Source organism: Alexandromys fortis, unplaced genomic scaffold, assembly GCF_014885135.2.
Source record: "Alexandromys fortis isolate MF-2015 unplaced genomic scaffold, M_Fortis_MF-2015_v1.1 scaffold_27, whole genome shotgun sequence".
Lineage (NCBI taxonomy): Eukaryota > Metazoa > Chordata > Mammalia > Rodentia > Cricetidae > Alexandromys > Alexandromys fortis.
Window position 1 is genome coordinate 1864057 of NW_026067952.1, and position 27332 is coordinate 1891388.

General features: G+C 53.1%; 1 protein-coding gene across 7 annotated transcripts in view; it reads left to right on the top strand.

The window, feature by feature from the left end:
* Sulf2 (sulfatase 2) overlaps positions 1-27332 on the top strand; it is a 78442-nt gene that overhangs the window by 45253 nt on the left and 5857 nt on the right. For all 7 annotated transcript variants that reach the window (XM_050150704.1, XM_050150701.1, XM_050150698.1 and 4 more), the window contains 12 exons: positions 12380-12531; positions 13997-14166; positions 18334-18484; positions 19902-20077; positions 21166-21294; positions 22454-22510; positions 23092-23221; positions 24236-24437; positions 25221-25449; positions 25547-25643; positions 26045-26139; positions 27043-27102. In XM_050150704.1, the coding sequence (XP_050006661.1) occupies positions 12380-12531; positions 13997-14166; positions 18334-18484; positions 19902-20077; positions 21166-21294; positions 22454-22510; positions 23092-23221; positions 24236-24437; positions 25221-25449; positions 25547-25643; positions 26045-26139; positions 27043-27102 (1648 nt within the window). The remainder of the gene's footprint in view (positions 1-12379; positions 12532-13996; positions 14167-18333; positions 18485-19901; positions 20078-21165; positions 21295-22453; positions 22511-23091; positions 23222-24235; positions 24438-25220; positions 25450-25546; positions 25644-26044; positions 26140-27042; positions 27103-27332) is intronic.

Consider the following 27332-nt stretch of genomic DNA (forward strand, 5'->3'; position numbering starts at 1 on the left):
TAGAATGGGACTGAAGAAGAAAGGCTTCAATGCTCAAAGCACCTCTACATTTTATTTGGTGTTTGAGACAAGGTCTTATGTAGCCAGGCTAGCCTTGAACTTGCAATGTGTCTACTACTACCTCCCCAGTACTGGGATTATAGCTGTGTGCCTCCATGCCTGCCCACTGGTTTTTAACTCTGTGACCACAAAGCTAATTTACACCAAGCTCACCCAGGGGAGAGATTAGGCCCCAGGCCATCTAATTGCAAGCCTTTTTCTCAAGGGAGCACAGCGCCCCCTATTGACCAAATCCATAAAAGCATTTCTGGCAGTGACAAAGGATACTGGCTGCTTTCCTGAAGCAAGAGACTTTGGTGGCTGCTCTGCAGTCCACGTGGCTTCTACACTTCCCACCAAGTCATTCACCTGCGTGAATTATCTTATGCTTATTATTCTGATTCTTGAACCTGAGTCTCTTTTGTCTATGAATAAGGGAGGGTTGTTGGGTTGGGTTTTGGTGTTTTTGTTTTTGGCAGCGTTTTAATATGCTCCAGGTTTCCCAGCATTAGACGTGACAGGATACTATGTAATAATTGAATGCAAACTTTCCCAAGAGTTATTCCTCATTTCTGAAAACCCCATCGCTGACGGCAGTGGCAGCCAGTATTTGAATTGCAAATGCCATGTGCCCACCAGCCTGCACTGGGACTGTCTCCATGGTGGCACCTGACTGCCACCCCATGTCTCCTTGACGGATATGCTGGGGAAGTTTCCTCTTGAAACCTCCCTTTGTTAGAAACCTCCCAGCTTTTCTTTTTCTTGACGATTGCTGTTCTAGCATTCTGTCAATCTTGGGAGGCCACTGGCTTAGGACATTTTTTTCAGCTGCGAATTCTTTGGGGGGGGGGGAGTCTTACAAACTGGTTATTATGGGAAAGATCGGTGAGATGCCCTGGGAGCAGCTTCTAGGGGTCTGATTAGTGTTGCAGCCCCTGAGGTGATGTGACCTGCTGCTGAGCCATTCTCCAGCCTTGCTGTAAAGGGTCCTGTGGATTCTCCACTCTGTCACATCCTTTGCACTTAAGAGGGCAGAGGGCTGAGGAGATGGCCTAATGGCTAGAGAGTCTGCTTTGCCAACAGGACAAGGGTCAGATCCCTTGCACCCTGGGTAAAGGTCAGGATAAATGAGTCCACCTATAGTACCAGTATCAAGAGGAGAGGATGAGATCCCTGGAGCAAGCTGGTAGAATTGGCTAATTCTGGGTTCATGTGGGAGACCCTACTTCAGTATGTGAGGTGGAGAGCAAATAAGGAAGACATCCAATGTCACCTCTTCTCTCTCTCTCTCTCTCTCTCTCTCTCTCTCTCTCTCTCTCTCTCTCTCATGTGTGCGCCCACACGTGCATGCAAGTGTGCATGCCTGCCTGTCTGCATGTCTGTCTGTCTGTCTGGAAGCCCTGGGTTTGCTCCCCAGCAGTGCATGTAGGTGTGGTGGTTTACACCACGATCCCAGCACTCAGAGAGCTGAGGCAGGATTGAGAGGTCAAGGCCAGGTTACCCTGATAATGACTCAGCAGGCCTGGGCCTCTCCCTGATGCTAGGAACTCCTTCCCTGCTAACTAGGTTTGTAGGGAATGAATGGGCCCTGTCATTTGCTACTGCTGCCTGAGTCCTGCAGGGGAGGCTGAAGCCTGCATTCATTTAGAAACAAGCCACCCCCTCCAGGTCCCCTGCACCTCCGCCCAGCCTTGGCCTGATACCCTGGGGTCATCCACAACCCAAACTCTCTCCATAGCAACAGCCTCACTAGGAAGAGGCAGGTGTGTGTGGGGGAGCCTAGAAGGAATGGGCTCAGCCCTGATGATTAACCAAGCACCCCTGCTCTCCAAAGAGGACAACAGGGGGAAAAAATGAAAAAAAAAATGGCACACTGGTTAAACCGTCCCCTGGCTGTTCTGACTTCTTCAGATAGATCTACAGCTCCTTCTCGATGGATCTCCCGCTTCCCGTTCACATCTCCCGCTGCCTCTCACCCTGATCATGCTGAGGCCCTGGTCCCCTCTGCTGGTTTTTAAGCATGTACGGCCGGTCCTGCCCTGGGACCTTTGCACTTGCCTCTGCCTAAAACACAGTTCACGCGCCTTGCCATTGGGAACTTTCCTGACCCACCCCACTCTTCTCGGGTGTCTGTCAGCGCACCCTACCGAGCCCCAGCTGTACAAAGATGAGTACTTGAATGCGTGCTGGGCAGGGAAGGAAAACAGATGTCCACCACGGAAACGTAGCGATGGTCTGGGGCTGAGGTTGTGGCTCAGTCGGGAGCTGTGTTGAGGGCTCTGGATTTAGCCTTCGGCCCCACGTAAACCAAGCAGGCTGGCACATGTCTGTCTATAATTTCAGCATCCAGAAGGTAGAGGCACAGGAGGATCAGGAGTTCAAGGTCATTCTTACTGACAGAGCTATTTCCCAGCCAGACTGGGCTACAAGGGACTCTGTCTCCGCAACAGGGAGGGAAGGAAGGCAGGCAGCAGAGGCCTCTCTCTCAGTGGGGGTGGCGGGGGGCTTTTCTACAGCCTCGGACCCTCACTCTCATACCCACGGCTCCTTGGACCGGAACCATCCCCCATCTTTCTCTCGGCCTCCACTCAGTTCATTTTGGAACACTCCTGTGTCGCCATCCAGAATGTAACCACGCTGATTTAAGTTGATTTATCCTGCTCTCTGGCAGTTCACCATGCGAACACAGAGTGAGCCGCACAGTAATCTCGTGAGCAGCAGCCCCGAGTGAAAGAGAGCTGCTTGCGAGTCTCAGAAGAGCTTGGCGCAGCCTGAGACTGTGGGGCTCCATCTCTGCCTCCACAGCCCAGACGGTCTGTCTGCCAAAAACCTGAAGACTTCAGGCCTGGGACACGTCACGTGTAATAGTTACAGCAGCCTGGACTTAGTCAAAGGCCACCTTCTCATGACTGTTCACGGGGACCCCCAGCTCCCCCAGCTTAGTGGGATTGTCTCTGCCGCTCAGACCAGGAGCCCCATCCCCCAAAACCCAGGGACAACAGGTCCAAGTTGTCACTGTAGGTGCCAGGGGAGGGATCTGAACTCCTGGACCTGCTTCCCTTCTGTTGGGTGTGTGTTAAAGTACGGGTAAAGCCATTATCCTGCATGCCTACTGCAGGAAGCAGATGAAGGGGGAGGTGTACCTGCATCCTAGGATGGCCTAATCAGAAGTCACTCACATCAGGACGCCACTTTAACTTGTGGAAGAAAACGCCCAGAGTCACAAAGGAAGCCAACGTTTTTATAAACTGGTGTGGGTCTTCTTCCACACGTGTATCTGGGCTGTATTGCTGCTGGTGGGCAGGTCTGGGACCGGGGGTTGATATTTTAAGTGTCTGCAATGACTGTCCCGTGATAGGTAGATGTCCCTGATTTCAGTGGTGATCGAGTCCCCAGTCCTGTCACTGAAGTGTGTAGCCTTCCCTCGGGATTGTAGGGAATGCTAGTTAGAGGCTAAAGAAAATAAACAAACATGAATTCCCCCTCCCAAGTTCACAGACTGCCTGAATTCTGGCTCCAGACAGCAGATGAGGAAACTTCCTGGAGCTGGAGAGATGATTTAGTGTTGGTTAAGGGGGGCCTGAGCTCAGCTCCCAGAACCCAAGGCAGGCCTGCAAGTCCAACTCCAGAGGGCTGACCACCCCACAAACGCTACACTCATGGACACATACAGACATCCATGTATACACAAGCATACATATGCATATGCACATACATGCACACACATTCATATATGCATACACACATACACTCGTGCATACATACATACAAAGACACACACAAATAAAATAAAATCTTGTTTTATTTTCAATTTTTGAAAGAACAGAACCCCTCCCTCCCCCTGCTTGCGGCGTCACACACCGGTAATCCCTCGGGAGACAAGAGAGGATTTGAATTTGGAGTTAGCCTAAGCTATGTAATAAGTCTTGTGTCGCAGAAAAGAACTCTCCTTAGAATGATATTAAATCCCATGGCCCATGCGTGCCACTGGAATGCTTAGCGGCCACAGACACCTCCCCCTCCACCTCTTTCCTTCCCCTTGAACCCCATTCCTATGTCTCGCCTGCCTCATGTCCAGGGGATAACCTGTACCTCTGCCTTGCCTCCTAATTTATCCCTGTGCAGGCCTCTCCTGCCACAGTGCCCTTTAGATTCAGCAACCACACATCACACGAGCAAGGCAAAGAGGCAGACTTGAGGCACCTGCAGGCCCCTTATTGGGCCAGTGCCCGCAGGCCTCCACAGTCTGGGGTCTGGGGTCTCTCCCCTCACCGACTCTGCTGCCCATCCCCACACACAGGTCTATTGAGAGCTTGCTTACCGGGTTGTCATCTAGACACAGGATACAGAAGAAACCAAAAACAAAAACCCTTTCCCTGCCCCTTGAGCTAATATTCGAGATCAGTCATAGAGAATAAACAAAGCAAACAAAAAAAGATATGCCAATTGCTAAATCAGGAAGGAGAAGCCACACAGGCATGCATGCCCCAGCAAACTCTGGCAGAGGCGAAGAATCATCCCAAAGTAATTCAGTAGAGAAGGTCTTCCCAAGAGGAACGCCAGGTCAAAGGTCCTGGAGCAGGACTGGGTATGGCTAGGCTGGAGCATGCCTGGCTGAGGGAAGAACCGGGGAGACAAGGTTGATAACAGGTAGGTGACAGTCACTCAGGAGTTTGCAAGGCTGACATAGACTCTGGTTTGTTCAAGTGTGTCCAGGGTTTTTGCAAAGTGTGGTGGAACTAGATAGGTGGCTCTCTGGCCACCATGGAGGAGGGACTGAGGATTGGAGGGTGGAGGCAGGAGGGCTGAGGAGGGGACTCCAGCCACATCCAGACAGGGAAGCTGATGGGATGCCAAGGAGGGTCCCAGCCTGGACCGGTGCTGTAGGCAGAGCTGCCAGGCTATGGGGACAGTTTGGGGACTGCCAACGATCTCCAGGTATGGCCCTGCTGACCACAGTGCTGGCTGAGTGACAGGCTGGGGGCAGATGGGAAGCCATCCTGAAACACCTGCTTAGCATCAAATGCGTCGATTTGGAGGGGGATGTGTGCATCAGGCCAGAGGGTCTGTAAAACCAGCAAAACACGTGTAAGGCAGTGACAGCTGGAGCAGGAAGCTGCCGCTTGGGGTGACAGCCCCATTCTGTTCCCAGAGCCCTTGCCTGTGGTTTGGGCAGGCTGGATTGTCCCGGTTCCACGTCATTTGTCGCTGACCTTGTCCCGTCAGTCCTTCCCCTGTCCCAGTATCTCTAGGCTGAGACCGGTCACATCTAGTTTTAGAGAAATGTCTTCGGTTCTTCAAAGACAAGTGTTCAGCCCCTCCTTGCAGATGAGTCGGGACCCTCATTTCCTGGGCGTTCTTCCCATGAGCTGACTGTGGTCACACTGGCGACTGTCCCACTTTATAGGTGCTGGCCGGAGGCTTGCTGGGCCTCCGTGCTCTTAGAGAAGACCAGGCCCTCTAGACTCTCGGGACACACCATTCTTGACTGTGGGTTCAGTCTGTGCTGGAGGATGTGTTTGTTGTGTCCCTAGCCCCCACCTACCAATGCCAGGAGCATGAGTGATAAACAGAACTTCTTACCTCTTCCCTCCCTCCCTCCCTCCCTCCCTTTCTTCTTCCTTCTTTCTTCTCTCCCTCCTCTCTCTTTCTATTTCCCTCTCTCTTTCCCTCCCTCCTTCCCTCCCTCCCTCCCTCTCCTTCATTCCTCTTTCCCTCCCTCCTTATTAAGGGTCTTGTATGCATTTGAGACAAGCACTCTGCTGTGAGCTGGATCCCCAGTCCCTAACTCTTTCTTTGTTTTTGTGCTTTCTTGTTGGGCATGCTCACCCGCTTCATGAATTCTGGACACAGGGTTGGAAGAGCCCCTGGCAGGCTCTGGGGACTTGAGTACAGCTCCTCTTGAACACTGGTCTCCTGGTGGCTTCTTAGGACCTAACACCCTTTTCTGTCTTTAGGTCTCTGACCTCAAGGTGTGAGCCATAGTAAGTCTGACGTCCCTGGGGCACACGACGTGTTGACTGATGATAGAAACCTTGATAACTGTGGCACTAAAGTTGGTGGCTGTGGCTCTTCCAAGGTTATAGAAGGAAGGGAAGGAAGGAGAAACTGTGTGTGAATGTGGGTGTGTGTTGGCTTCACAATACGGAAGGGAACTGCCACACAAAAATAAGTATTTAATAAAATGTCAGCCATGCATAGTGTGATTCAGTGGGTCGGCTCCTTAGTGGTTATTTATCAGTTCTGTTGGATGCTCAGTGTGGGTGGAGGTGGTGTAGGATCAGCCTGTGCCAAAATTGCTGCTGTCCTTGAAACAGCCCTGTTGACAGCTCTCCCCAGATGGTTGGGGACCAGGGAAGGAGGAAGGGTCTATGCTGCAGGCTGAGCGAGCCCTCCAGTCAGCCCTGCAGTAGACCATGGGATGTGTCAGGCGCCATCTCACCTTTCACAGGTGTCGGCCTCCTGCCCAGCCATGAACCTTAGTGCTCAGCCATTGCTGCCAAACCAAACAGATGGACGATGCCCTCTGCGTGGCAGTCTGCAAGGAGCTGGCAGGGCAGGTCCAAGGTACAGATGCAGTCACCCTACAGGATTGCGCGTACCCATTCTGTCACAGCGCCTCCTGTGCCACGGGTAAAAGGGGAGCAGGTGCCAGGAGGTGTCTCTCTCTCTCTCTCTCTCTCTCTCTCTCTCTCTCTCTCTCTCTCTCTCTCTCTCTCTCTCTCACACACACACACACACACACACACACACACACCTGTGTGTGTCCTAGGCTGGGGAAATGCTCAGAAGGAAAAATGCTTGCTAACTGAGCATGGGGACCCAGGTTCGAATCCTCAGCACCCACCGAAAAAGAGAGGTGGTGTAGTACACACTTGGTTATCCTAGCCCTGGGAAGCAAAGACAGGAGGATTCTGGGAGGTGGCCAGCCATGCTGACCAGTTGGTGAACACAGTGAGCCAATCTACTGAAAACCCTATCTCAAAGGGTAAGAAGAGAAATAGGGAAATAAACGTCATGTCAGTCCCTGGCCTCCACGAGCACACACTCCCCTACATACATGTGCACATACATCCATACGCCACACACAACAAAATGTGTCCTCTGAGAGTTCCGTTTGTCTCCTCCATTACCTCATGCCCACAGCCATGCCTTCTTGTGCCCTCCAGTCCCAGGCTTCCAGCCAGCTCATCTCTATCCTTGGTCGCTGCAAGACACAGCGTTTCCAGACCACAAATGCATTGTTATGAGGCAATTTGAGTTTGTTTCAGGGCTGGGAGAGATAACAGAAGGGCTTGTGCCTCCCATCAGTCGGTGAATGGCTCCCCAGCAGCCCTTAACTCAGACAAGTGGAGCGAGACAGCCAGGAGGGGAGGCGTTTGCCAGCTGAGCTGCCTGCTCCAAATGGTAAGCTCTGGGCAGGGTAGGGCGGGGCAGAGCAGGGAAGGACGTGGGGTTGGTCGCTCACAGAGGAAGGTGAGTGTACACGTGATGTCGCACATCTGGCATCAATTAGACCAGGTACTAACTAACAGGCAAAACGCTGCTTGTGGGATGCGGACCAGACGTGGCTGTGATGAAGATATTGTATCGTGTGGCTTTTAAGCAATATCCATGAACAGTCGAACAGTCAGGTTCCCTCCTCACCCCACCCCTACCCCTGCCACCATTTCTGCAGGTTCTACCTCTGTGCGTTCAACCACCAAGGATCAGAAGTGTTGGGAACAAGTGTGTCTGTCTGTGCTGGGCATGCCTAGAATTGTCTTCTTGTCATTGTAGGCCAGACTAGAGAGCATGTCTAGCCACGGAGCATTATGTCATATTGCGTGGTATAAGGAACCTGGGGACCGGCTGAAGTGCCCTGGACTCTGTTTGTGGGTCTGTGGTCTGGAAGAGCTGTGTTTCATATCGGCAGGGACCCTGGGACCACTGTTAGCAGGCACCCAGAGGGAGACACTGTTATCTCTGTTATAGAATGAGAAGCTGAGGTAGCTAGAGAATGAAAGAGCCAGGCACACTGGCCCAGATCACTAATCCCAGCACTCAGGAGGCTGAGCAGGAGGATCAAGTGTTCTAAGCCAGCCCAAGCTACATAGCAAGACCCTATTTCAGGAAATAAAGAAAGAATAAGAAATTTGCCGAGGGCACGCTGCCTTCAGTGCTGTGGGATTTCTGTAGGAGTTCCTTTCACGTGAGGATTTAGGAAGTGATGGGTTTGAAGTCGGTTTTGGTTTTCTTAACATTCTTGTGTGTGTGCGTGCATACACACACGCGCAGAGGTCAGAGGACAGTTTTCAGGAGTCTCTTCTCTCCTACCACGTGGGTCCCAGAGACTGAACTCAGGTGGTCTGACGTGGTGGCCTTCCCAGAGACATCTTACCTGTCCTTTTTGGAGTTAGATAATGTCTCTCCTTTGGGAAGAGGTGTAATACTTGCACACCGACCCCTACAATCTGTAAGTGGCCCCTGTGTTCCCTATATTGTGTATGGTCATTATTTTTACCACGTCCACTATCTACTTTATAAAATGTGTGTCTATCCTGTCACTGGGTGTGGGGAACAGCACCGCTGCTAACCCTACAGTCCACTCAGGAACTGAATAGCTTGTGTGGCAAAGTGTTCTCTGCAGGCCATGCAAGAAGGGACACATTTGACCCTTGATCCCGATGTCCTGGCCACAGTTTATCCTTTCCACGATTAGTTTATGCATTGTGGTGACAGGCTGTACCATGTAGGAGAGGCCGTTTGTACATTAGTAATGCCAGCTGAAGCTTGTGCACCAGCTCCAGAGCCAGGAATTAGAGGGCACAGTCAGGACAGGGCAGGCAAATCACTTCTCCACTCTAGGTGGAGGACCTGGACCTGACTCGCAGGGCCAGCCTGCGACACACCCTTTCAGAGGAAGTGAAAGCCCTGCTTCCTGGGGACAGGCATTGGCTTGCACATTGTCTCTGGCCTTTCTTGACCTGCCATAGTCTTAGTCTGCTTCCAGATTGCTCTGCCCCAGTCCCAGCCCCTCCCTCAGGTACCATCTCAGCCACCACCACTCTGAGAGAGCAAGTTTTCCAGCTCTAGCTACTATCTGGGCTGTGCGCCTCATCTTGGCTCTCATTCCAGCTCTCTCTCTCTCTTTCTCTCTCTCAGCTGCAACTCCCAGCCCCCGGCCCACGCTAATCTGCTTCTCCCACCTCTACTCGTGCCGGAATAACCATTTTAAAAACTGCCCTGGGGAAATCTAATCAAATGAGAGCAAAATCTAATTTGGCACTAAAAGCCTCTGACTGAAGCCCTGATTTCTGGGGCTTCGTTGAGCCTGGATAATAAGGTCTTTCTGGGTTTCACGAGGGTCCCGGGCTGGAAAGAAGAAAGGACGAGAGGAGAAGACAGGAACTGTGATATTTCTGGTACGGAGGACAGGCAGGGAAGCACGCCGCTCCCTGATCCCGCTAGGCAGGCCAAGCACTGGAGTTGTGCACTCTTGGAGCACGTCAGCATCACAAAGACCTTGGCCTTGAACTCTGGGGATCCCGGGAGAGCTGGGAGGGAACCCAGTGCTGCTGTGGGGTTCGGCCACCTTCCTCTGTTCTCACTCATCAGCACAGGGAGGAGCTGTTTTGTACTTCCTGGGCAAGCTATGGTCCTGGGTTCTTTTTGGGGCATGGCATCTTCATGTAAACATGAAATACAACATCTGGCAGGTATGGATTCCGTGAGGCTCTGACCACTTTGCTGCTCATTGTCACTTCCAGGAGCCAGCAAGATCTAGCCCCTTTCCCTGTGACATCACCTCCGCCTCCCCCTCTGTCTTCCTTGGGTCCTTCAAATGTGCGAGGGTTGCTTCTGTCACACTTTCTTTGCACCTTGCTGTTCTTCCTGCCTGGCACAGTGTCTTTCAGCCTGCCACACTACCAGTGGATATCCCTGTCAAGCCTTCTCCCAATGGTCCACGTGCCTAGTGAGGCTGCATGCCCCCATGGTGACACAACCTTCCAAAACAGCGCCACCTGCTGGGGATCAAGTGTTCAAACACATAAGCTTGTGGGGTACATTTTAGACTCAGTTCATAACACCTCCTCAGGAACTGCAGTCAGTGACCAACCAGCTCTGTAAGAATATGACAGGGGTTGTTGAATGGATCTGAAGCCATACATGCCCTGGGGCTGTTACCCCAAACTCACCATTCCATTTGATGTCATTGTGGTTTTGATTGATAACTGGCTTTTTTTTTTTTTTTTTACCCTTTACACTCTAGTGGCTTCCAAAGGACATTTTCCCGTCCCTGTACATATATACTTTTTCCATCTTAATTTTATTTTTAACCATAATATGTTTTAAAATTGTATTCACATATATAATGTGTTTTTGTGAGTGTATGCCACAAGTGTGCAATTGCCCACCATGACCAGAAGAGGGTGCCAGATCTCCTGGCACTGAAGTTACATGTAGTTGTGAGCTTGGGTGCCAATCACCAAACCTGGGTCCTCTGGAATAGGAGCGTGGTCTCACTACCTAGCACCTCCCTGCACAGCCCTGTATTTCAGGACTGGAGGTGGGAGAGTCGTCTTGTTGAAGTTCTGAGCCAGTACAGAAAGAACGGTAGCAGTAGTGAGCGCCAACCTGGGTCTGGTAAAGGCAACGTGGAAAGGCTTCTTCCGGATGGCATTTGGGCATCTGAGCCTTGTTCCAAGCTCCAGCTGAAATACCCCCAGCACCATGCACATTCTCTAAAAATTCTTTCTTAAAACAGCACCCCCCATCACTATCTCTGTCTCTGGATAAGCCAGAAAAGGGATGGGCTTCTGAGTTCCCAGTTGGTCCATTCAAACCCACCAGTTGTCTGGGCCTGTGGTCAGCAAACTGTGGCCCATGGAGTATATCCAGCCCTCCCTCTGTTCTTATAAAGGTTTATTGGGACACAGACACATCCCTTTGCTGATGTCTTCTGTCCCTGTGTTCTACAGAGGTTAACTGCCACAGAGGTGGTTTAGCCTATGGTTGGACCTGCTGGCCCTGACGTATGTGGGCTCTCAAGCAGGAGGGACAATGGGGAATGAAGAGGCAGGCGTGTCATGGCATAGAGCTGGTGAAGGCAGAGTCACTGCGATGAGGAGTGAGGACACTGAGTCGCTGAGCAGACTGATTAGATCTGGCCTGAGGCATTCCTGATCTCCTAGGGCCTTTTTAGCTCTGAGTGTGGTTCCAGAACCCAGAGATGCTCCAGGGCTGGGTGATGGTAGCCTTTTTAAATAAGGTCACACTTTCTCCTCTTCAGCCCCACTGACATGTTGTTCTGGAAGGTTCTTCGTGACCAGGAGGCTGCCCTAGGCGTTGGAGGAGAAGTATCCATCTAGCATTCCCTAGAGTCATCTGTTATAACACTAGAAGTACCACCCTCTGAACTGCCAGGACGATCTAGGGGACAAAAGCAGCCTGGACGGAAGGCCCACTTGGGGAACTGAGCACCGCAGGGCATCCTGACCTGGCCTTAGGCCATCCTGGCAGTGACCTTGCTGAGCTCTGTAGGAAAAGAAAGATTGGCTTCTCTGCCTGCCTCCCAGTATTCTGTCACTCCGGTCCCCCAGCCAGGAACACTCATTCGCTGTTTTGTGAGGCACCCACGGCCTAATCACATCTCATAATAAATACCAGAAGCTCCTGGGACTCAGAAGGCACAGCCGCCTCCTGCCCCCACCACCAGCAGCCAGGTTCCGTCTGTTCATCTCTCCACCTCCCTGTGGAAGGATCCTCCTTCCTGTTTTCATTGCTCTCTGGAGCCTCGCTCCTAGATCCTGGCAAGCTGTATTTCCTCCGCATCTCTAGGGAGCAGCCGGCTCTCTCCCTGCACTGCTGAGGGGTCCTCAGCAGACCCCTTTGTCCCCTATGTCTCCTTTGTTCTGTGCCTGAGGGACTCTGGAATCCAGTGACCCAAACTCCAAGGAGATAGTTCTCTCCACCAGCCACCTGCCAGGTCTCCAGGGATCCTCCCCTGGGCAGCGCCTATCCCCTGAGGCAGCAGGCACACTCCTAACCCCTGGGCCATCCCTCCAGCCCCGCCCCCTGCTTTTGATCCCTTAATTTTTAAAGAACATATTATCTACTGTAAATTATTTTAGTGTGTCTGTGGCCATATTTCAAAATGCCTAGATGCTTCCCTCTAATCCTGCTGTACAATTCACCTTGTACATGCGAATGCCGCAGAGAAGGAGCCCTGGGCTCCCCTCTTGCCGAGGACGAGAGGCTGTGTATTGGTCTCTGGCTGTGAACACTCAGGTTGGTCAAGCTCACCGAGTTGGCCAGGGCCAAGTCTGCTGCTCTCTCACACGCCTCTGCTCCCTTCCAGCTTTCTTTGGAAAATACCTCAATGAGTACAACGGCTCGTACGTGCCGCCGGGCTGGAAGGAGTGGGTCGGACTCCTTAAGAACTCCAGGTTTTATAACTACACACTCTGCCGGAACGGGGTGAAGGAGAAGCATGGCTCCGACTACTCCACGGTAAGCTCTCCCCACGGTGCCCTCCCCAGAGCCAGCCCGAGAGCCCTGCTCTCAGCTCCCTCCTGGGGTTGGCGCGCAGGTTTTCCATCTCTCTAGTCCTAGAGTCAGCTCAAATGCCGCCTCCTCCAAGAGGCGCCCCTCACTGTTTCAGCCCAGTTTCTGGAGACCAAGCTCTAACATTCCTGTAACACTGAAGGACTCCCTTCCCTGTGCCTTCATTTCTACATAGGGATTGTTACCATGCCCACTGTCTACAATTACGTCTAAGTGAACGCAAGCCGGTTCTTGGCTGACCCTAACTATTCAGCTGTGTTTAACACTGTCCTTGCTGTCTGTCCTGAGGCACCAGTCCCTCCTGCCGTCCTCCCCCGCTTCTCCTCCTCTGTTCCCCTCCGCCACCTTCACTTCTTGGTCCCTTTCTGTTGCTGTGTAGACACCGTGAGCACAGCAATTCTCATAAAGAAAAACATTTAATTGGGGTCAGGTTCAGTCCATTACCATCATGGGAGGACATGGCAGCATGCAGGCAGACATGGTACTGGAGAAGGAGCTGAGAGTCCCACATCTTGATCTGCAGGCAACAGGAAGTGAACTGAGACACTGGGTGTGGCTTGATCACCTGTGAGACGCAAAGCCTGTTCCCACAGTGACACAGTGCCACTCCCTGTGACCAAGCTTGACAAAAGCAGTGACCACATGCTACTGCTCAGTTCCCCTCCCCACTGCACAGTTCAAGATGGTATCACCCACAGTGGGCAAGTTTCCCCACCTCGTTTAAAGCCATGGAGACAATCCCATTCACAGACGTGCTCAGGTCTGTCTCCCAGGTGACCCTGGATTCTGTTAAGGAGACAGTGACACCACCTGTAGTGGTATTCTGTGTACTGTATTTGTTTATCTGCTGTCTGCCCTGCTACCGGCTCCAGGAGGGCAATTATCAGGTATAGCGCGAATAGGCACCCAGAGACAGAAATTGGGGTTCAACCCGAAAACCAGGAAAGCAAAGCAGTCGGGCCACTAGAGAAGTCTTACCTCTACCAAGGCCGGCAGACCACAGACTAAGCAGACTAAGCCTCTCTCCTCTCATTTCAATATTTCATTTCATATTTCCTCTAGTGCTGGGATTGAAAGTGTGTGACTCCCTAGGATTGGGATTAAAGGTGTGAGCCACCCACCACCTGGAGTTGTTTCTGCATTGATCTTGTGTAGCCCAGGGTGGCCTTGAACTCACAAAGATCCATCTGCCTCTGCCTCCAAAATCCTGGGATTAAAGGTGTGTGTCACCATTGCCTGACCTCTAGTGGCTTTAACTTTGCCTCTGGTTTTCAGGCAAGATTTATTTATCAAAATACACGTACCATACCACTACCATCAGGGCATGTTCATAGCTCTGTCCTGATGCCTACCTGAGTGTGAGGCACATAAGCAACACTCAGTCTAAATCCTCCCGTCTCTCCCTCCCCAGGATTACCTCACGGACCTCATCACCAACGACAGCGTGAGCTTCTTCCGCACATCCAAGAAGATGTACCCACACAGGCCCGTGCTCATGGTCATCAGCCACGCAGCTCCCCATGGCCCCGAAGACTCGGCCCCCCAGTACTCACGCCTCTTCCCCAATGCGTCCCAGCACATGTAAGTCTCAGCCCCAACATGGCAGCATCACTGGTAAACATAGGCGTGGGCAGGTCAGGGTTCAGCAGCAACAGGACAGCATGAGATGTAGCTAAGCCTTCCCTAGAACCCTCCTGGTTAAAGACCCAAAGGCTGGCATGCCAGCACCTGAGAGGTAGAAACAGGATGATCAAGAGTGCAGGGCCAACCTCAGCTACTTAGACAGTTGGGGCTAGGCTGGATTGATTACATGAGACCCTGTCTCAAAAAAAATAATAATAATAACAATAACCAAAAACAGGGAATGGGAGCTGGGAAGGTGCCTGAGTCGATACGGCTCACGAAGACCCCAGGAGTCCAGCTGTTCATCAGTTGTGCCTCCGGGGCAATGCCTGGCTCAGCCCGCTGGGGAAGGTTCTGGACTGGGATCCGTGTCCTCACATACCCTCATACTCGTTGGGCTTTCTCCGCGAGCCTCTGTTTATATCCTACATTTAAACCCTTTCTTCTCTGACGGAGCCGGCAGTCTTCCTTCGTGTGACAAAATATTTGACAGAATCACTTGGGGAAGGATTTGCTTTCGTTCCCAGTTTGAGGGTCCAGTCCATCATGGTGGGGAGGGCGTGGCACGCAGAGCAGGAGGCTTCTGCAGTCAGGACAGAGACGAACACGAGCTCTAGGCTCACCTTCTCTTTATTCTGTCTAGGACCCCAGCCTGTGGGACTGCATCTCCCACATCCAGAGGTTCCTACCTAAGAAAACACCCCCCAGTTCCTAGGTGACTAAATCCAGCCTGGCTGCCAGCACAGCGTCTACAGTCCACAGTTCTGCCAGCTACTGGCCGTGGTAGCCCTTTGGTCTTCATGGTGACCCTGGCATATCAGTTCTCTGTTGCCGCGTGACAAATGACTCCAAAGTTTAACCCCATTAAACAGCAAGCACACATTACCTCATAACCCTGTGCCGAAACCTGAGTCGGTGCCTGAGGTCCTGGCCCAGCTGGCTAGCTCTTGCTGTGTAGGCCTCTCCAGAAAGCAATGCAGAAAGGGAAAGAGACATCAAGATGGAAGCTGCCATCCTTTCGACCCGGACAGGGTATACATATCCCTGTGCCATTAGAGAAGCCTATGTCGGGGTGTGAAGACCAAGGTCATCAGGGCCACCTTGATGCTGTCACACCTAGTGTTCCCGTTTTACAGATGAGCAAACACAGAAAGGCAGTAGCTACCTAAAGTCACCCAGGTGCCAAAGGACAGAGCCAGAATTCAAATCCAGCCACCCCGCAAGTCCTCCACCCAGCTGGCTCGTACAGCTTTCCCCGAAGCTCTCTGTCTTTTCAAACTACCTCAGGCTCAGCAATGACACGCAGCAGCCCTTGCTGGGACATTCTAGGGTAGCAAGGACAGGGCAATTTGGACTCCCCCTGAATACCCAGGGCGTTTAATTGTCACCTCGGTCAGAATGTGCCACCCTCCCCGGCTCAGCTTTAATCTCTTTCTGAGGGTGAGAAGCACTCAGAGGGGATGGCAGGGACTGGGCTGCAGGGGGAGGTGACAGAAGATAGTGAATTGCATATAGGGGGCAGCCAGCTACCCTCACCCCGAGTGCACGGTACAGCCTCCGTACAAATGTGTCTTGTCTGCCCAGCCGCCTCCACCCACTGCCCTCTGCCCTCTTCCCCAGAGAGGGAGGCCAGGAACACTCCATCCTGGGCCCAATGCCTGTCAGCCAGGGTGTGTGATGTTTGACACTGCCTGCTCCTGTGCTGACCCTTTGAAGTGACGTGAAATGGCCTGACAGCATCTGACAGGGGGGAGCAGCCCTCAGCCGCTCGCCTAGAGACCCCTCACTCCACCACGGCAGCTCTGAGAGGCTCTTGTCCCTGGAAGGCAGCCGCTCCCAGACAGCTCTACAGGAGAATGTTTGTAATGGTAAAAGAGAGGGCAGAGCCTCTGAGTTTCCCCACTCAGCAAGCCTGCCTCATCCCTGCTCCTGGAGCATTTTTTTTGGTCTGTGACAAGCCAGTGCCAGCCCCTGTTCACTCCTCTCCACCCCCCACCCCCACTGCCCCACTCTCCCCACCATGCCACACACATGCAGACACACTTTCGGACACTGAAATATAGACACACAGGAATGCGGGCCACACAGCACATACATGCAGTCACACATACATATTCACACACATGCATGGACATAGACAGATACATGCACACACGTACACATAGGATGCACCATACACATGCAGACACACACAGCAGACACAAAAGAACTCACACATAGACAAACACGGGTAAACACATTCAGGTACACACCAAAAAAAATATGCAGACAGTCAAATATGTACAGGCACATACACACAGATGCAAACACACACACACACATGACTAGGTGGACATATATGTACAGACGCTCACAGACCTGCACAGACATGTTTATATACACCTATCAGCCCTCAGCACATCTTCCAACACGTGACACCTGAGGGCAAGCCCGGGTACCAAGCCTCCCTTCCCAAGACCTGTGAAGACAGGGCCAATGCTGACAGACTGGGGTGACAGGTCACAGCCTGCTGCATAAAGGGTGCCCCTGACTGATATAGGGGTAACATTTCTGTACATCACCTAGTGTAAGGAGAGAGGATGGCCAGCTCAAGGTCCTTTAGAGACACCCAGATATTCCTCAGATATTTGAGGTGCCCAGCCTGGGGCAGGTGACCAGCTGCATGGCACAGGTCCCACTCAGGACCCAGCTCTCCAACTTCTGGCTCCATACAGCCTGCCAAAGTGAAAGGGTGATGGATGTCACTCGCTGGCTCCCACCCACACCACCTTCATGCCCCCAGATAGGACGGATACCAACCTGACTCCTAGTGGAGTCGGGGACAGCCATTGTATCCTGGAGTCTAAGCCTGGATCACAGGGAGTGACTTCCCCACACTCGAGCTGACAGTGGGGCTCTGCTGCTGCCCCAGTAGCCCCTCTGGCTCCCTGAGGTGAGGAGGTTTGTTTCCAAGAATGTTCTACATGGAGGTCGTGCCCTGGGCCAGCCGCATGGGACACGGGCATTTCTCATAATCAAAGAGCGCGTGGGCTGGGAAGGATTTAGCGGCAGGAGCCTGGCAGGAGCCAGGGAGCCGTGAGGCCCTAGATTCGTCTGCAGCACACAGTAGCGACTTCCTCTCTGCTGGACTGCTGCAAGCTGCCATGGTGCCATCTCCGTACAAGACCCTTGGATGTGTGAGAGAGTGCTGGGGTCCCGGGGCAGGGTCTGTGCAGGGAGAGCATTGTCTATTCTGACAAGGTCTTCTCACAGACCGCCCCCCACCCCAACTCCTCTCTAAGAATCCAGTGTCAAGCAGGAGACAACTCTAAGCCGTAAAGCCAAACATTGTTAGCTTGCTAAGCTAGGGATAGGGTCTCAGGGGACCAGTCACTCATGTTTGGAGACCCAGTGGACAGTGGCGTGATGCCCTCTTTCTGTGGGTTAGTTTTGGGTTTTAGTTTATTTTTGGTTTCGTTCTGTTTTGTCTTGTTTCCCAGAGAGGGTCGGGTTACTGTGCCCAAGCGAGTCTTTAACTTGTGATCGTCCTGACTTAGTCTAAAGGGAGATCAAACCATAAAACTGGAAGAATAAGTGTGACAAAGAATCAAAAGGATGGCATGCCTCACGTCCCAGATGTGGACTTACTGGGGGCATCCTCGGGAGTGTGGGCCCTGCGCACATAACCGCTGCAACATACTCGATTTTTACTTGGGTTTCCGGCTATCTCAAAACAAGGTCAAATGCAAAGGGGTCACATATCTCTGGTCCTCCCTTGCTGGTGTGACAGCCATTTGTGTCCCCTGGGGCTAAGGAATAAATTCCCTGGGCAGTGTAGGATGGGCACTTAGCACCAAGTTCTGGGTGTCAGAGGGATCTGAACTGGAGCCTCTTTAAAGAGTTGATGAATGAATTCCACAAAGTTCTCAAAGAAGGACTCATGCCAAGCTGGCTTTCTGCACTTGGGGACTCCTGTCTACCGGATGCTCTGCCACCCCCTAGCGGCTGTCTTCTCCCTGTTTATGTGGTTTAGTGGAGCCCCTCAGGTGCCAGTGACCACTTGCCTCTCACTGGAGCAAGCCGCCATTGGCACGGTGTTACCCCTGCCCTGGGGTACTTCTCTTGACTGCCTGTGTTTGCCACCAGCACACCAAGTTACAACTATGCACCCAATCCCGACAAGCATTGGATCATGCGCTACACGGGACCCATGAAGCCCATCCACATGGAGTTCACCAATATGCTTCAGCGGAAACGCCTGCAGACACTCATGTCTGTGGACGACTCCATGGAGACGGTAGGCCCTGCCCCTCAGCCCCCCACCCCACCCCCAACAGGCCTCTGCCCTAACCCAGAAACCTAAATTAGAGGACCAGACACTATGTGGACTTGGGCAAGGGGGCTTGGAGCAATCCTGAGGGAGGCCTCTGCCTCTTGAAATTTTCCCATGAGCCTTTGCTGCTTGATGGAGTCACTGTAGCCTTGCTGCTTTTCTGTATTTTCTTAAAACCACTTATAATCTCAGCAGCTTTACTGAGCTGTGCACTCAATACTCGTGCACCATGTGGTTCGCCCAGCTGAAGTGCACAGTGCCGTGGGTGCTCAGTGTGCACAGTGCAGTGGGTGTTCCGCGTGCACAGTGCCGTGGCTGCTTTGTGTGTGCGCTGCCGTGGGAGCACACACCTTTAATCCCAGCACTCGGGAGGGGGGACTGGCTTTTTGTCCCCAAAGCTTACCTATACTAAAGCATATATCAGAATCCTCAGGACCCACAGAATAGAGAGATCTGACTCCAAAAATTCTCATTTGGCTTACACACACACACACAAATATACATACAAACTGGAATGCTAGAATGTACTTGTACACACACACACACACACACACACCTTATATTGAATCATACTCCATTGTGTGGGATAACAACTCACACACTAGGAATCCATAGCAATCTAAATTTAAATTAATTAAAATACTATAAAATTGAGGCTAGAGACATGGCTCAGAGGTTAAGAGCACTGGCTGTTCTTCCAGAGGTCCTGAGTTCAATTCCCAGCAACCGCATGGTGGATCACAACCATCTATAATGAGATCTGGTGCCCTCTTCTGGCCTGTAGGCATACATGCAGGCAGAACACTCTATACATAATAAATAAATAAACAAATCCTTTTAAAAAGTACTATAAAATTTAAATACCATTTTTTGGTCACACCAGACTTAGTTTTTGTGTTCCATAGCCACGCTGGGCAGCGCAGACCCTCACTCAGCCACCGTCACAGAAAGTCCTATGCAACAGCTCTGTTTCAGGTCACAGTCTCCTGCCCTGGTCACACCTAGCTTCATTCAACCATCCATCCATCCATCCATCCATCCATCCATCCATCCATCCATCCATCCAGTGTCATTTATGGGGATCAGTGCAAGAGGGTCCTCGCTGCCAGGGAACAAAGTAGCAAGGCCCCCTACACCTAGCAAGACTCCCACCCTGTGGTGCTTCCATTGGAATGTGAGGACTGTCTACAGATGAGAGGAAATTGACCCTAAGTGTGAGGGGGGAAGTGAGCTCCCAAACAGTCCCACAGGCCTCTTGGAGAAGTGGATTTGCCCCAAGGCACAGAGGGCAGAGAGAAGATGGGAGGGGTGATGAGACCGGAAGGCTCCAGTCCCTTGCCCCTTGGGTGGCCAGACGCCTCACCTCTAGCCTCTGCTGCAGATTTACGACATGCTGGTGGAGACGGGTGAGCTGGATAACACTTACATCGTGTACACCGCCGACCACGGCTACCACATTGGCCAGTTTGGCCTGGTGAAGGGCAAGTCCATGCCCTATGAGTTCGACATCAGGGTCCCGTTCTATGTGAGGGGCCCCAACGTGGAGGCCGGCTCTCTGTAAGTATGTCACCTACACCTGTACCCCAGGTCCCAGGCTCACAGGGAGACCTTGGATTCTGCTTGGCTCGAGAGCTTAGCCCAAGTCCGAGCCACACTCCCCCAGGGACACAATTCCAGAACAGCTGAGCCAGCCACACAAGCCAGGAGCTCTGTGCTGTTGTGAAAAGCAGCGAGGTGGGGTTTTGTGCCAGGAAATACCAGAGGCTGGGTGTCGCCGATGCCTGAGAAGAGCTTGATCTCCACTCCAGCTGGTCTGGTAGCTGTTGGGGAGAAACCTCAGGCTTGAGCCCAGAGCCATTATCAGCTGAGCTGCTCCTAGTGGCAGCGCAGAACAAGCCATCCATCTGCCTTCTACTCTTTCCTCAAGGGCCGTGGGCCATGGACCTCAGCCATTCTCCTTGACTTAACCTTTGAGATGGCAACCTGCAGCAGAGATGCTAGTGGGAGGCAGAGATGGAAGAAGGGTTGGTAATCGTGGGGGCCTCATCCCTGTAACAGCTGAGGTGGGGGGACATCAAGGACACCAGGTGTGTGCAGAGGACGGGGCTTGCGCAGCAGCCCTCGACATGCCTTCAAAGCCAGCGAGGGGTGGACACGAAAGAAAACTCCAGTAAGACGGGGCTAACCACCTGTCCTCATACCCCATCCCTCTGTCACCCCGCCAGCTAGCCGTGGGCTGGGCTGGGCATTCTCACATGGATGGCCACTGAGTGGGTTACCCAGCAGTCGTTGGCTAAGATGTGATCCCGGGGGTGGGGGTCCACTTGTTAAGAGCTAAAAGGGAAGATCATTGTTGGTGGAGGATGGCAAGAGCTCAGGGTCCAGACTATGCATTCCCAGACAGCGGGAACCTACAAGAGGGTGGGCATTTGCCCTAGAGGCACAGGGGGTGGCCTTAGGGCAGGTAACCTTGTCAACCTTGATAACAAAGGATGCTCCAGCTGAAACTCCCCTCCGTGAAGGTTGGGGTGGCGTGATGGGAGCTTCCTCTCCCGCGGATGTTCCTCCCTCTTCACCTCCAGCTGTCTCTGTTCCAAACCAAGCTATCCTCCAGGTGGCCAAGTTTCCAATCCCTCTGTCCCCAGGAATCCTCACATCGTCCTCAACATTGACCTGGCCCCCACCATACTGGATATCGCCGGGCTGGACATCCCCGCAGACATGGATGGGAAGTCTATCCTCAAGCTATTGGACTCAGAGCGGCCGGTGAACCGGTGAGAAGGGCGCAGGACAGACCCAGGGAAGGAGGGGACTCCCTGGCCAATGTGAACTCAGCTGAACCACGAGGAATTGGGAAGGTCACTAGCATCAGGAACTAAGGACCTAGGTGCCCCCACGCTAACCCATGAGATAGCAAAGAATCAACCCTCTCTGGGGTTTTTATCCTCCTTTCTGGAGTTGAGGACCCTTCCAAAGTTAAAATGGTGGAAAGGCTGAAGTACCAGTAGCCACTCTGTGATCACAGGGGCATGGGGGACCTGTTATGTGCCCAGGGATCCCAGCAAGTTTGCTCCCATAGTCCCCCAGCAAAAGGGACTTACATTATCTGAGTCCTAGAGAGGTAAGATGATAACCAAGAATTCAGACTCTTTGTCGCGACAACTGTGGCTTTTATGGCCCTGGTGATGGGTGGTGTGACTGACAGGAACATGTTCCAGGTGTCCTGGGCTGCAGAAGGAAGCAGCAGTGAAAAAAAAAGGGTGGGGGGGAAGATGGGTTGAGATGAGGGACCAGAAAGGCAGGAGCGACCCCTGGCGGTCAGGACTGAAACTGCCTGCTGGCTAACAGGTTGCCATGCTTGGTGTCGTCCTTTGCCCTGAGCCTTGCCCTGGCTTTCTTCCCAGAGGGCCCAACCTTTGGCTGCCCTGAAAGGAGATACATTCTCCGATTGAGAGAGCTGGAAGGGTGTGAAATACACGTGCAGAGTGTGAGTCACACTCTGAGACCACCTGAGAATTGGGGGACAGAGTAGAATGTTGTTTCTCAATGCCCCCACCTATGAAATGGAGAAGACAGCATGCATTATACACACAGGCCGTGTACAGAAACCTGACCCTAATGGGTCAGAAGGAATGGCCCTCTACAGATGCTCATTAGCCCAGACCTGGGGAGTGCTGTCTCTGCCAGCATTTGGGGGCCTAGGCTCCTGAGAAACTCACACACACACACACACACACACACACACACACACACACACAACCGGGCGACTTCAACCAACCCCAGAGAGGCATTCAGAAATACATCTTGGAGAAGTGGCCCTGCCCACGGAGTGTGGGGACCTTTCCCAGTGTCTCACTGGTCACTCAACAATGACTGCCACAGCCCTGGGGCCTGGGGCACCTGTGGACAGGGCTGACCCTGCTTGTTTCCTAGGTTCCACTTGAAAAAGAAGCTGAGGGTCTGGCGAGACTCCTTCCTGGTGGAGAGAGGGTGAGTGCGAGACAGGGAGGTCAGGCCCCGCTAGGAGCTCCTGCAGCCGCAAGACTGGAGGGGTCACATTGATGCTATGCTGGAGACTGGGTGACTCGGGCTGTATGTCTAAAGTCCCAGTCATGATCAGGTGACTGATGCAGAACTCTAACTGAAGGCCCCATGCCCCCCCCCACTTCAACCTATTTGGCAGAGCCTGCATAGTGTCTTTCTTGCTTATTTATCCCTACTCAATCCATCTGGAATGAACCACTTCTAGAGACTTCCCATTAAAATCTAAGTGTGGGGCTGGAGAGACAGCTCAGTGGTTAAGAGCACTGGCTACCCTTCCAGAGGTTGTGAGTTCAACTCCCAGCAACCATCTATACTAGGATCTGATGCCCTCTTCTGACACAAAGATATCCATGCAGAGTGCTCATAAATAAAGAATACACAAATAAATTTAAAACCCACGAGCTCTCTGCAGCTAGACATACACCCTCCACTCTAGGTCCCCACAGAGCTGAGTGGGGCTTGCGGTCTAGGCTAGCACAAGTCGTCCCGGGGATCCCCTAGTTCAGCCAGCCCCTCATCTCCCTCAGCAAACTGCTCCACAAGAGAGACAGTGACAAAGTGGATGCCCAGGAGGAGAACTTCCTGCCTAAGTACCAGCGTGTGAAGGACCTATGCCAGCGCGCCGAGTACCAGACAGCTTGCGAGCAGCTGGGGCAGGTGAGATGGCCCGCAACCCCCTGGGCCTCTAGGGTGTGGTTCCTTGGTTACCAGGAGTCTCTGATCCCTGTCAGAGAAGCAGTGTCCTCTGAGTGTGTGACCTTGCGTGAGGGAAAGACCAGCAGGCAGGCTGATGGCGAACAGCATTGCCTTCCTGCTGGCCTCCGTGCTGTCCTTTTGGTGCCTGTCTTGCCATTTACAGGGGGATTAGGTAATGACCTTCAAGATTTTTTTGTTTTAATGTAACAATTGTAATCCAGGTGGTCTCCAGGGAATGCAAGGGCTGGTGTTCAGAGAGCCCAAAGGAAGCTTTTTCAAAATGGGCTGTGGGGTGCGACCGTTCACTGGGCACGAGCCACAGAGTTTAGGGAGATAGGAAGGACGGAGTGAGACAAGAGAGCCTGTGGGCATGTGGTGTGAGCAGGAGTGGGGTTCCCCTGGCCCACCTCCAGGGGCACGAGGGCAGCAGGCAGCTCTAACACAATAGACTCTGGCAGCCAACAGAGCAGATTGGTGGGGGAGAGGGCAGAGTGAACAAGACTAAGTATCACAGTGCCAGTTCCCCCCAGCCGTGTGACCCGGGGCAAGGATCCCGACCTCTCTGTGTTTTCTCTCTAGGCGGGGTGAGGGACACACGGGTGTGCCGAAAGAGAGTGTGGGGCTGAGAAAGAGCAAGGCCAGCAGGGAAGGAGATCCGGGCAGACTCTACAGGGATTACCAGCCTGGGACCTAAAGATCAGGCCTGGGAAGGTTCTAACTGGGAGTGGCATGCCCCTGAAAGAGGACTGCTGGGCCACAGTGAGGGCAAGAGTCAGGCAGACAGGAGCAGCCACACCAGGACTGTCTCGCTGCATGCAATGGCGGGTCCAGCTATGTGTGAAGACAGGAACAGGCCCTTGGAGGTGGCAAGGGTATGACACTTGCCAAGCTCAGCATGGGCAAGGAGAGGAGAGGTGGGTATGTTAAGCATGTTCCCCAGGGCCCGGGTGCCTGAAGCCCTGCTGTGTCCCGCAGAAGTGGCAGTGTGTGGAAGACGCTTCCGGGACGCTGAAGCTGCACAAGTGTAAGGGCCCCACGCGGTTTGGCGGTGGCGGCGGCAGAGCCATCTCCAACCTGGTGCCCAAGTACTACGGGCAGAGCCGCGAAGCCTGCAGCTGTGACGGCGGCAGAGACTACAAACTGGGCCTGGCTGGACGCCGCAAACTCTTTAAGAAAAGTAAGTGTCACAGGCCTGGCCAAACTAGGCAGGAGAAGCAGCCAGGGCCTGGGGCCACGTAAACTTCAATTCCACAGACACTTGTGTCCAAGCCTGGGTGTGTCCTCAGAGAAAGGGGCACAGCCAGATCTCTCCCAAGCCATCATTCAAGAGAGCAGCAGTGATAGGACAGCCACTAGGAGTGGACAAGAGACCAAGGCCAAGCACATGCGGCCAGCCGGACACTCTAGGATGGGTGTCTCCTTCCAGATGGGACCCTGTGGTTTGGAGAGGGCAGAAATGAGATGGTCAATTTCATGGTCTCAAATCTCCCTCACATGGCCACTCTAAAGATGAGAGAAACAGACAGCTGAGGGCCAGACAAGAAGCCAGGTGGCATGGACAGGCCATCGTGTCAAAGGAGGAAGAAGTGGTCAGGTCTAGACGTGACTAGAGGGGCAAGCCATCAGACCATGTGGACAGTCTGCTTTCGGAGTCCACACTGGCAGACTCACCTGCTCCCAAAATGCACCTGTGGCCCATATGAGTGGAGAGAGGGCATCTTGCAAGAGTTAACTCTCTTTTTACTGCCTGGGCGGGGGAGGGGAGGAGGGGAAAAGGATAGGGGTAGGGAGGGCCGGGGGATGGATGGACTCAGATGTCAGCCCCAAATGGAAGTGTCTTTACCCACAAAGCTGTCTCACCAGCTCTCCTGAAACCCTCTGGTCACTTGAAGACCCATGGCCAAGATACCTGGCTAGCCTGTCCCCAGCCTCTCTAACCTGTCCCCTCCGACATCCACAGAGTACAAGACCAGCTATGCTCGTAACCGCTCCATCCGTTCCGTGGCCATTGAGGTGGATGGTGAGGTATACCACGTAGGCTTGGACAGTGTGCCCCAGCCCCGGAACCTTACCAAGCGGCACTGGCCAGGGGCCCCGGAAGACCAGGATGACAAGGACGGTGGCAGCTTCAGTGGTACTGGCGGTCTTCCAGACTATTCCGCCCCCAATCCCATTAAAGTGACCCATCGGTGAGAGCCCAGGTGGAGGTTGCCCAAAGGGAACAGGGGCAGGCTGGGCCCTTCTCCACCCCTCAGGGCCACTCTTGACCCCTCCCCCCTTGAACAGGTGCTACATCCTCGAGAACGACACAGTCCAGTGTGACTTAGACCTGTACAAGTCCCTGCAGGCTTGGAAAGACCACAAGCTGCACATCGACCATGAGGTTTGGCAACCAGGGGAAGCACAATTGGGCACCACAGGCTCCGTAGCAGCATCCATAGGGGAGGGCAGGGAGACCTGGCCACGAGAAGAATGGTTCCCACCTCCACCCCCAAATCCATGACCCCACAACGGGGATCTGATAGCCAGCCACAGGGCCAACTTAGAGTCAGCTGGCTGAGGACAACATAGCCTGTCTAGACCCGCAAGATGTTCTGATAGTTCGTCCTTTCTACAGCCTTGGTGGGCTCCCCTGGGACAGGAGGACTCTGGTCCTTCAGGGGACCCTAGCTGAGGGGAAGGGGAACCCTCTTCCCCCGGAAGAAGCACGAATGTAGGCGTGGCTGTACCCTTGCCACCACCGTCGCCCCGTGATTTCTAATTCTTCTCCTGTTGCCCCCTCAGATTGAAACTCTGCAGAACAAAATTAAGAATCTGCGAGAGGTCAGAGGTCACCTGAAGAAGAAGCGGCCAGAAGAATGTGACTGCCATAAACTCAGGTGTGGGAGCGGGCAGGGTAGCACAGGATCCACCCACCCCCAGCCCCTGCAAACACTAACTCCCCTCTCCTTCCCAGCCCCTTTCGTTGCTTTTCAATTGCATCCTTGCCTGTCAAGATTAAGGAGTCAATGATAAATCTCTGGTGGGCAGCTCTAACAGGAAGCGCGGGGTCTTGCCTTGAACAGCTGGCTCAGGCAGGGACACTGGTCTGCTCACTGCCTTTGGGAACTTCTGGGCTGAGGGACTCGAGGTCCCTGCTACCACTCAGGCTCTGCCTGTGAGAACATCCCACATAGAAAGATCCTATCTGCGGTCACTGTCCAGTGTGGTGGTCATAGCACACTCATGACTAGCGAATGTGACACCAGAATTTTACTTTACCCTGGCTGTCCAAGATCAGGCCTCGAACTCAGCAATGTGCCAGCCTCTGTCTCCAGAGCACTGGGTTAGTGGTGTGTGCCTCCTCCACCACCACCCACTCCCAGCTAAAAAAAATTTTTTTTTGAGAATTTTACTCGATTTAAACTGAAGTAGGCATACTGCTCTGAACACCTGAGCTGACTTGTAGGGCCTTGAAAACTCAGGTTCCCAAGATCCCCTTCTAAGCATTCGGTACAGGTCTCACTGGGAAGTGACCTTTCGAGGTCAAGGCTGAGACTATCTGAAGCGTGGCTCAGCTTCCAGTCTGGATTCAATTATACCCACTCTGACCATGTATGGTCTAGCCTGGGGCATCCAAGACAAGCGTGGAGCTGGCATGCTGGGGAGTGCAGTCCCACTACATGAGAGAAGGGTATAGGGGAGCCCAGGAACCCCATTGCATACTTGCCAGGGTGTTCTGCGCTGCAAGGCTCCTGACTCTTGGGGTTTTGTTTATTTATTTTGGGGGGTGTCTGTTGCAGTTACCACACCCAGCACAAAGGCCGCCTCAAGCACAAAGGCTCCAGCCTGCACCCTTTCAGGTAAGGGAAGGGACCGACCACAGGGGTAAGGTGTGCGGCTCTCAGAGACAGCTCCCGCCTGTAGCTAAAACCCAATATGGAAAAGACAGAAGGCCCCCTTGGCTTCCCCCAGGAGGTGAGGTCTATGTAGCCTTGGAGAGGCTGGCCCCAGGTCCATGCAAAGACCTCTGGTGCCCCACTGTGGCTAGTTACGGTGCTGCAGCCACACTAAGCACTGTGCACTCATGGTG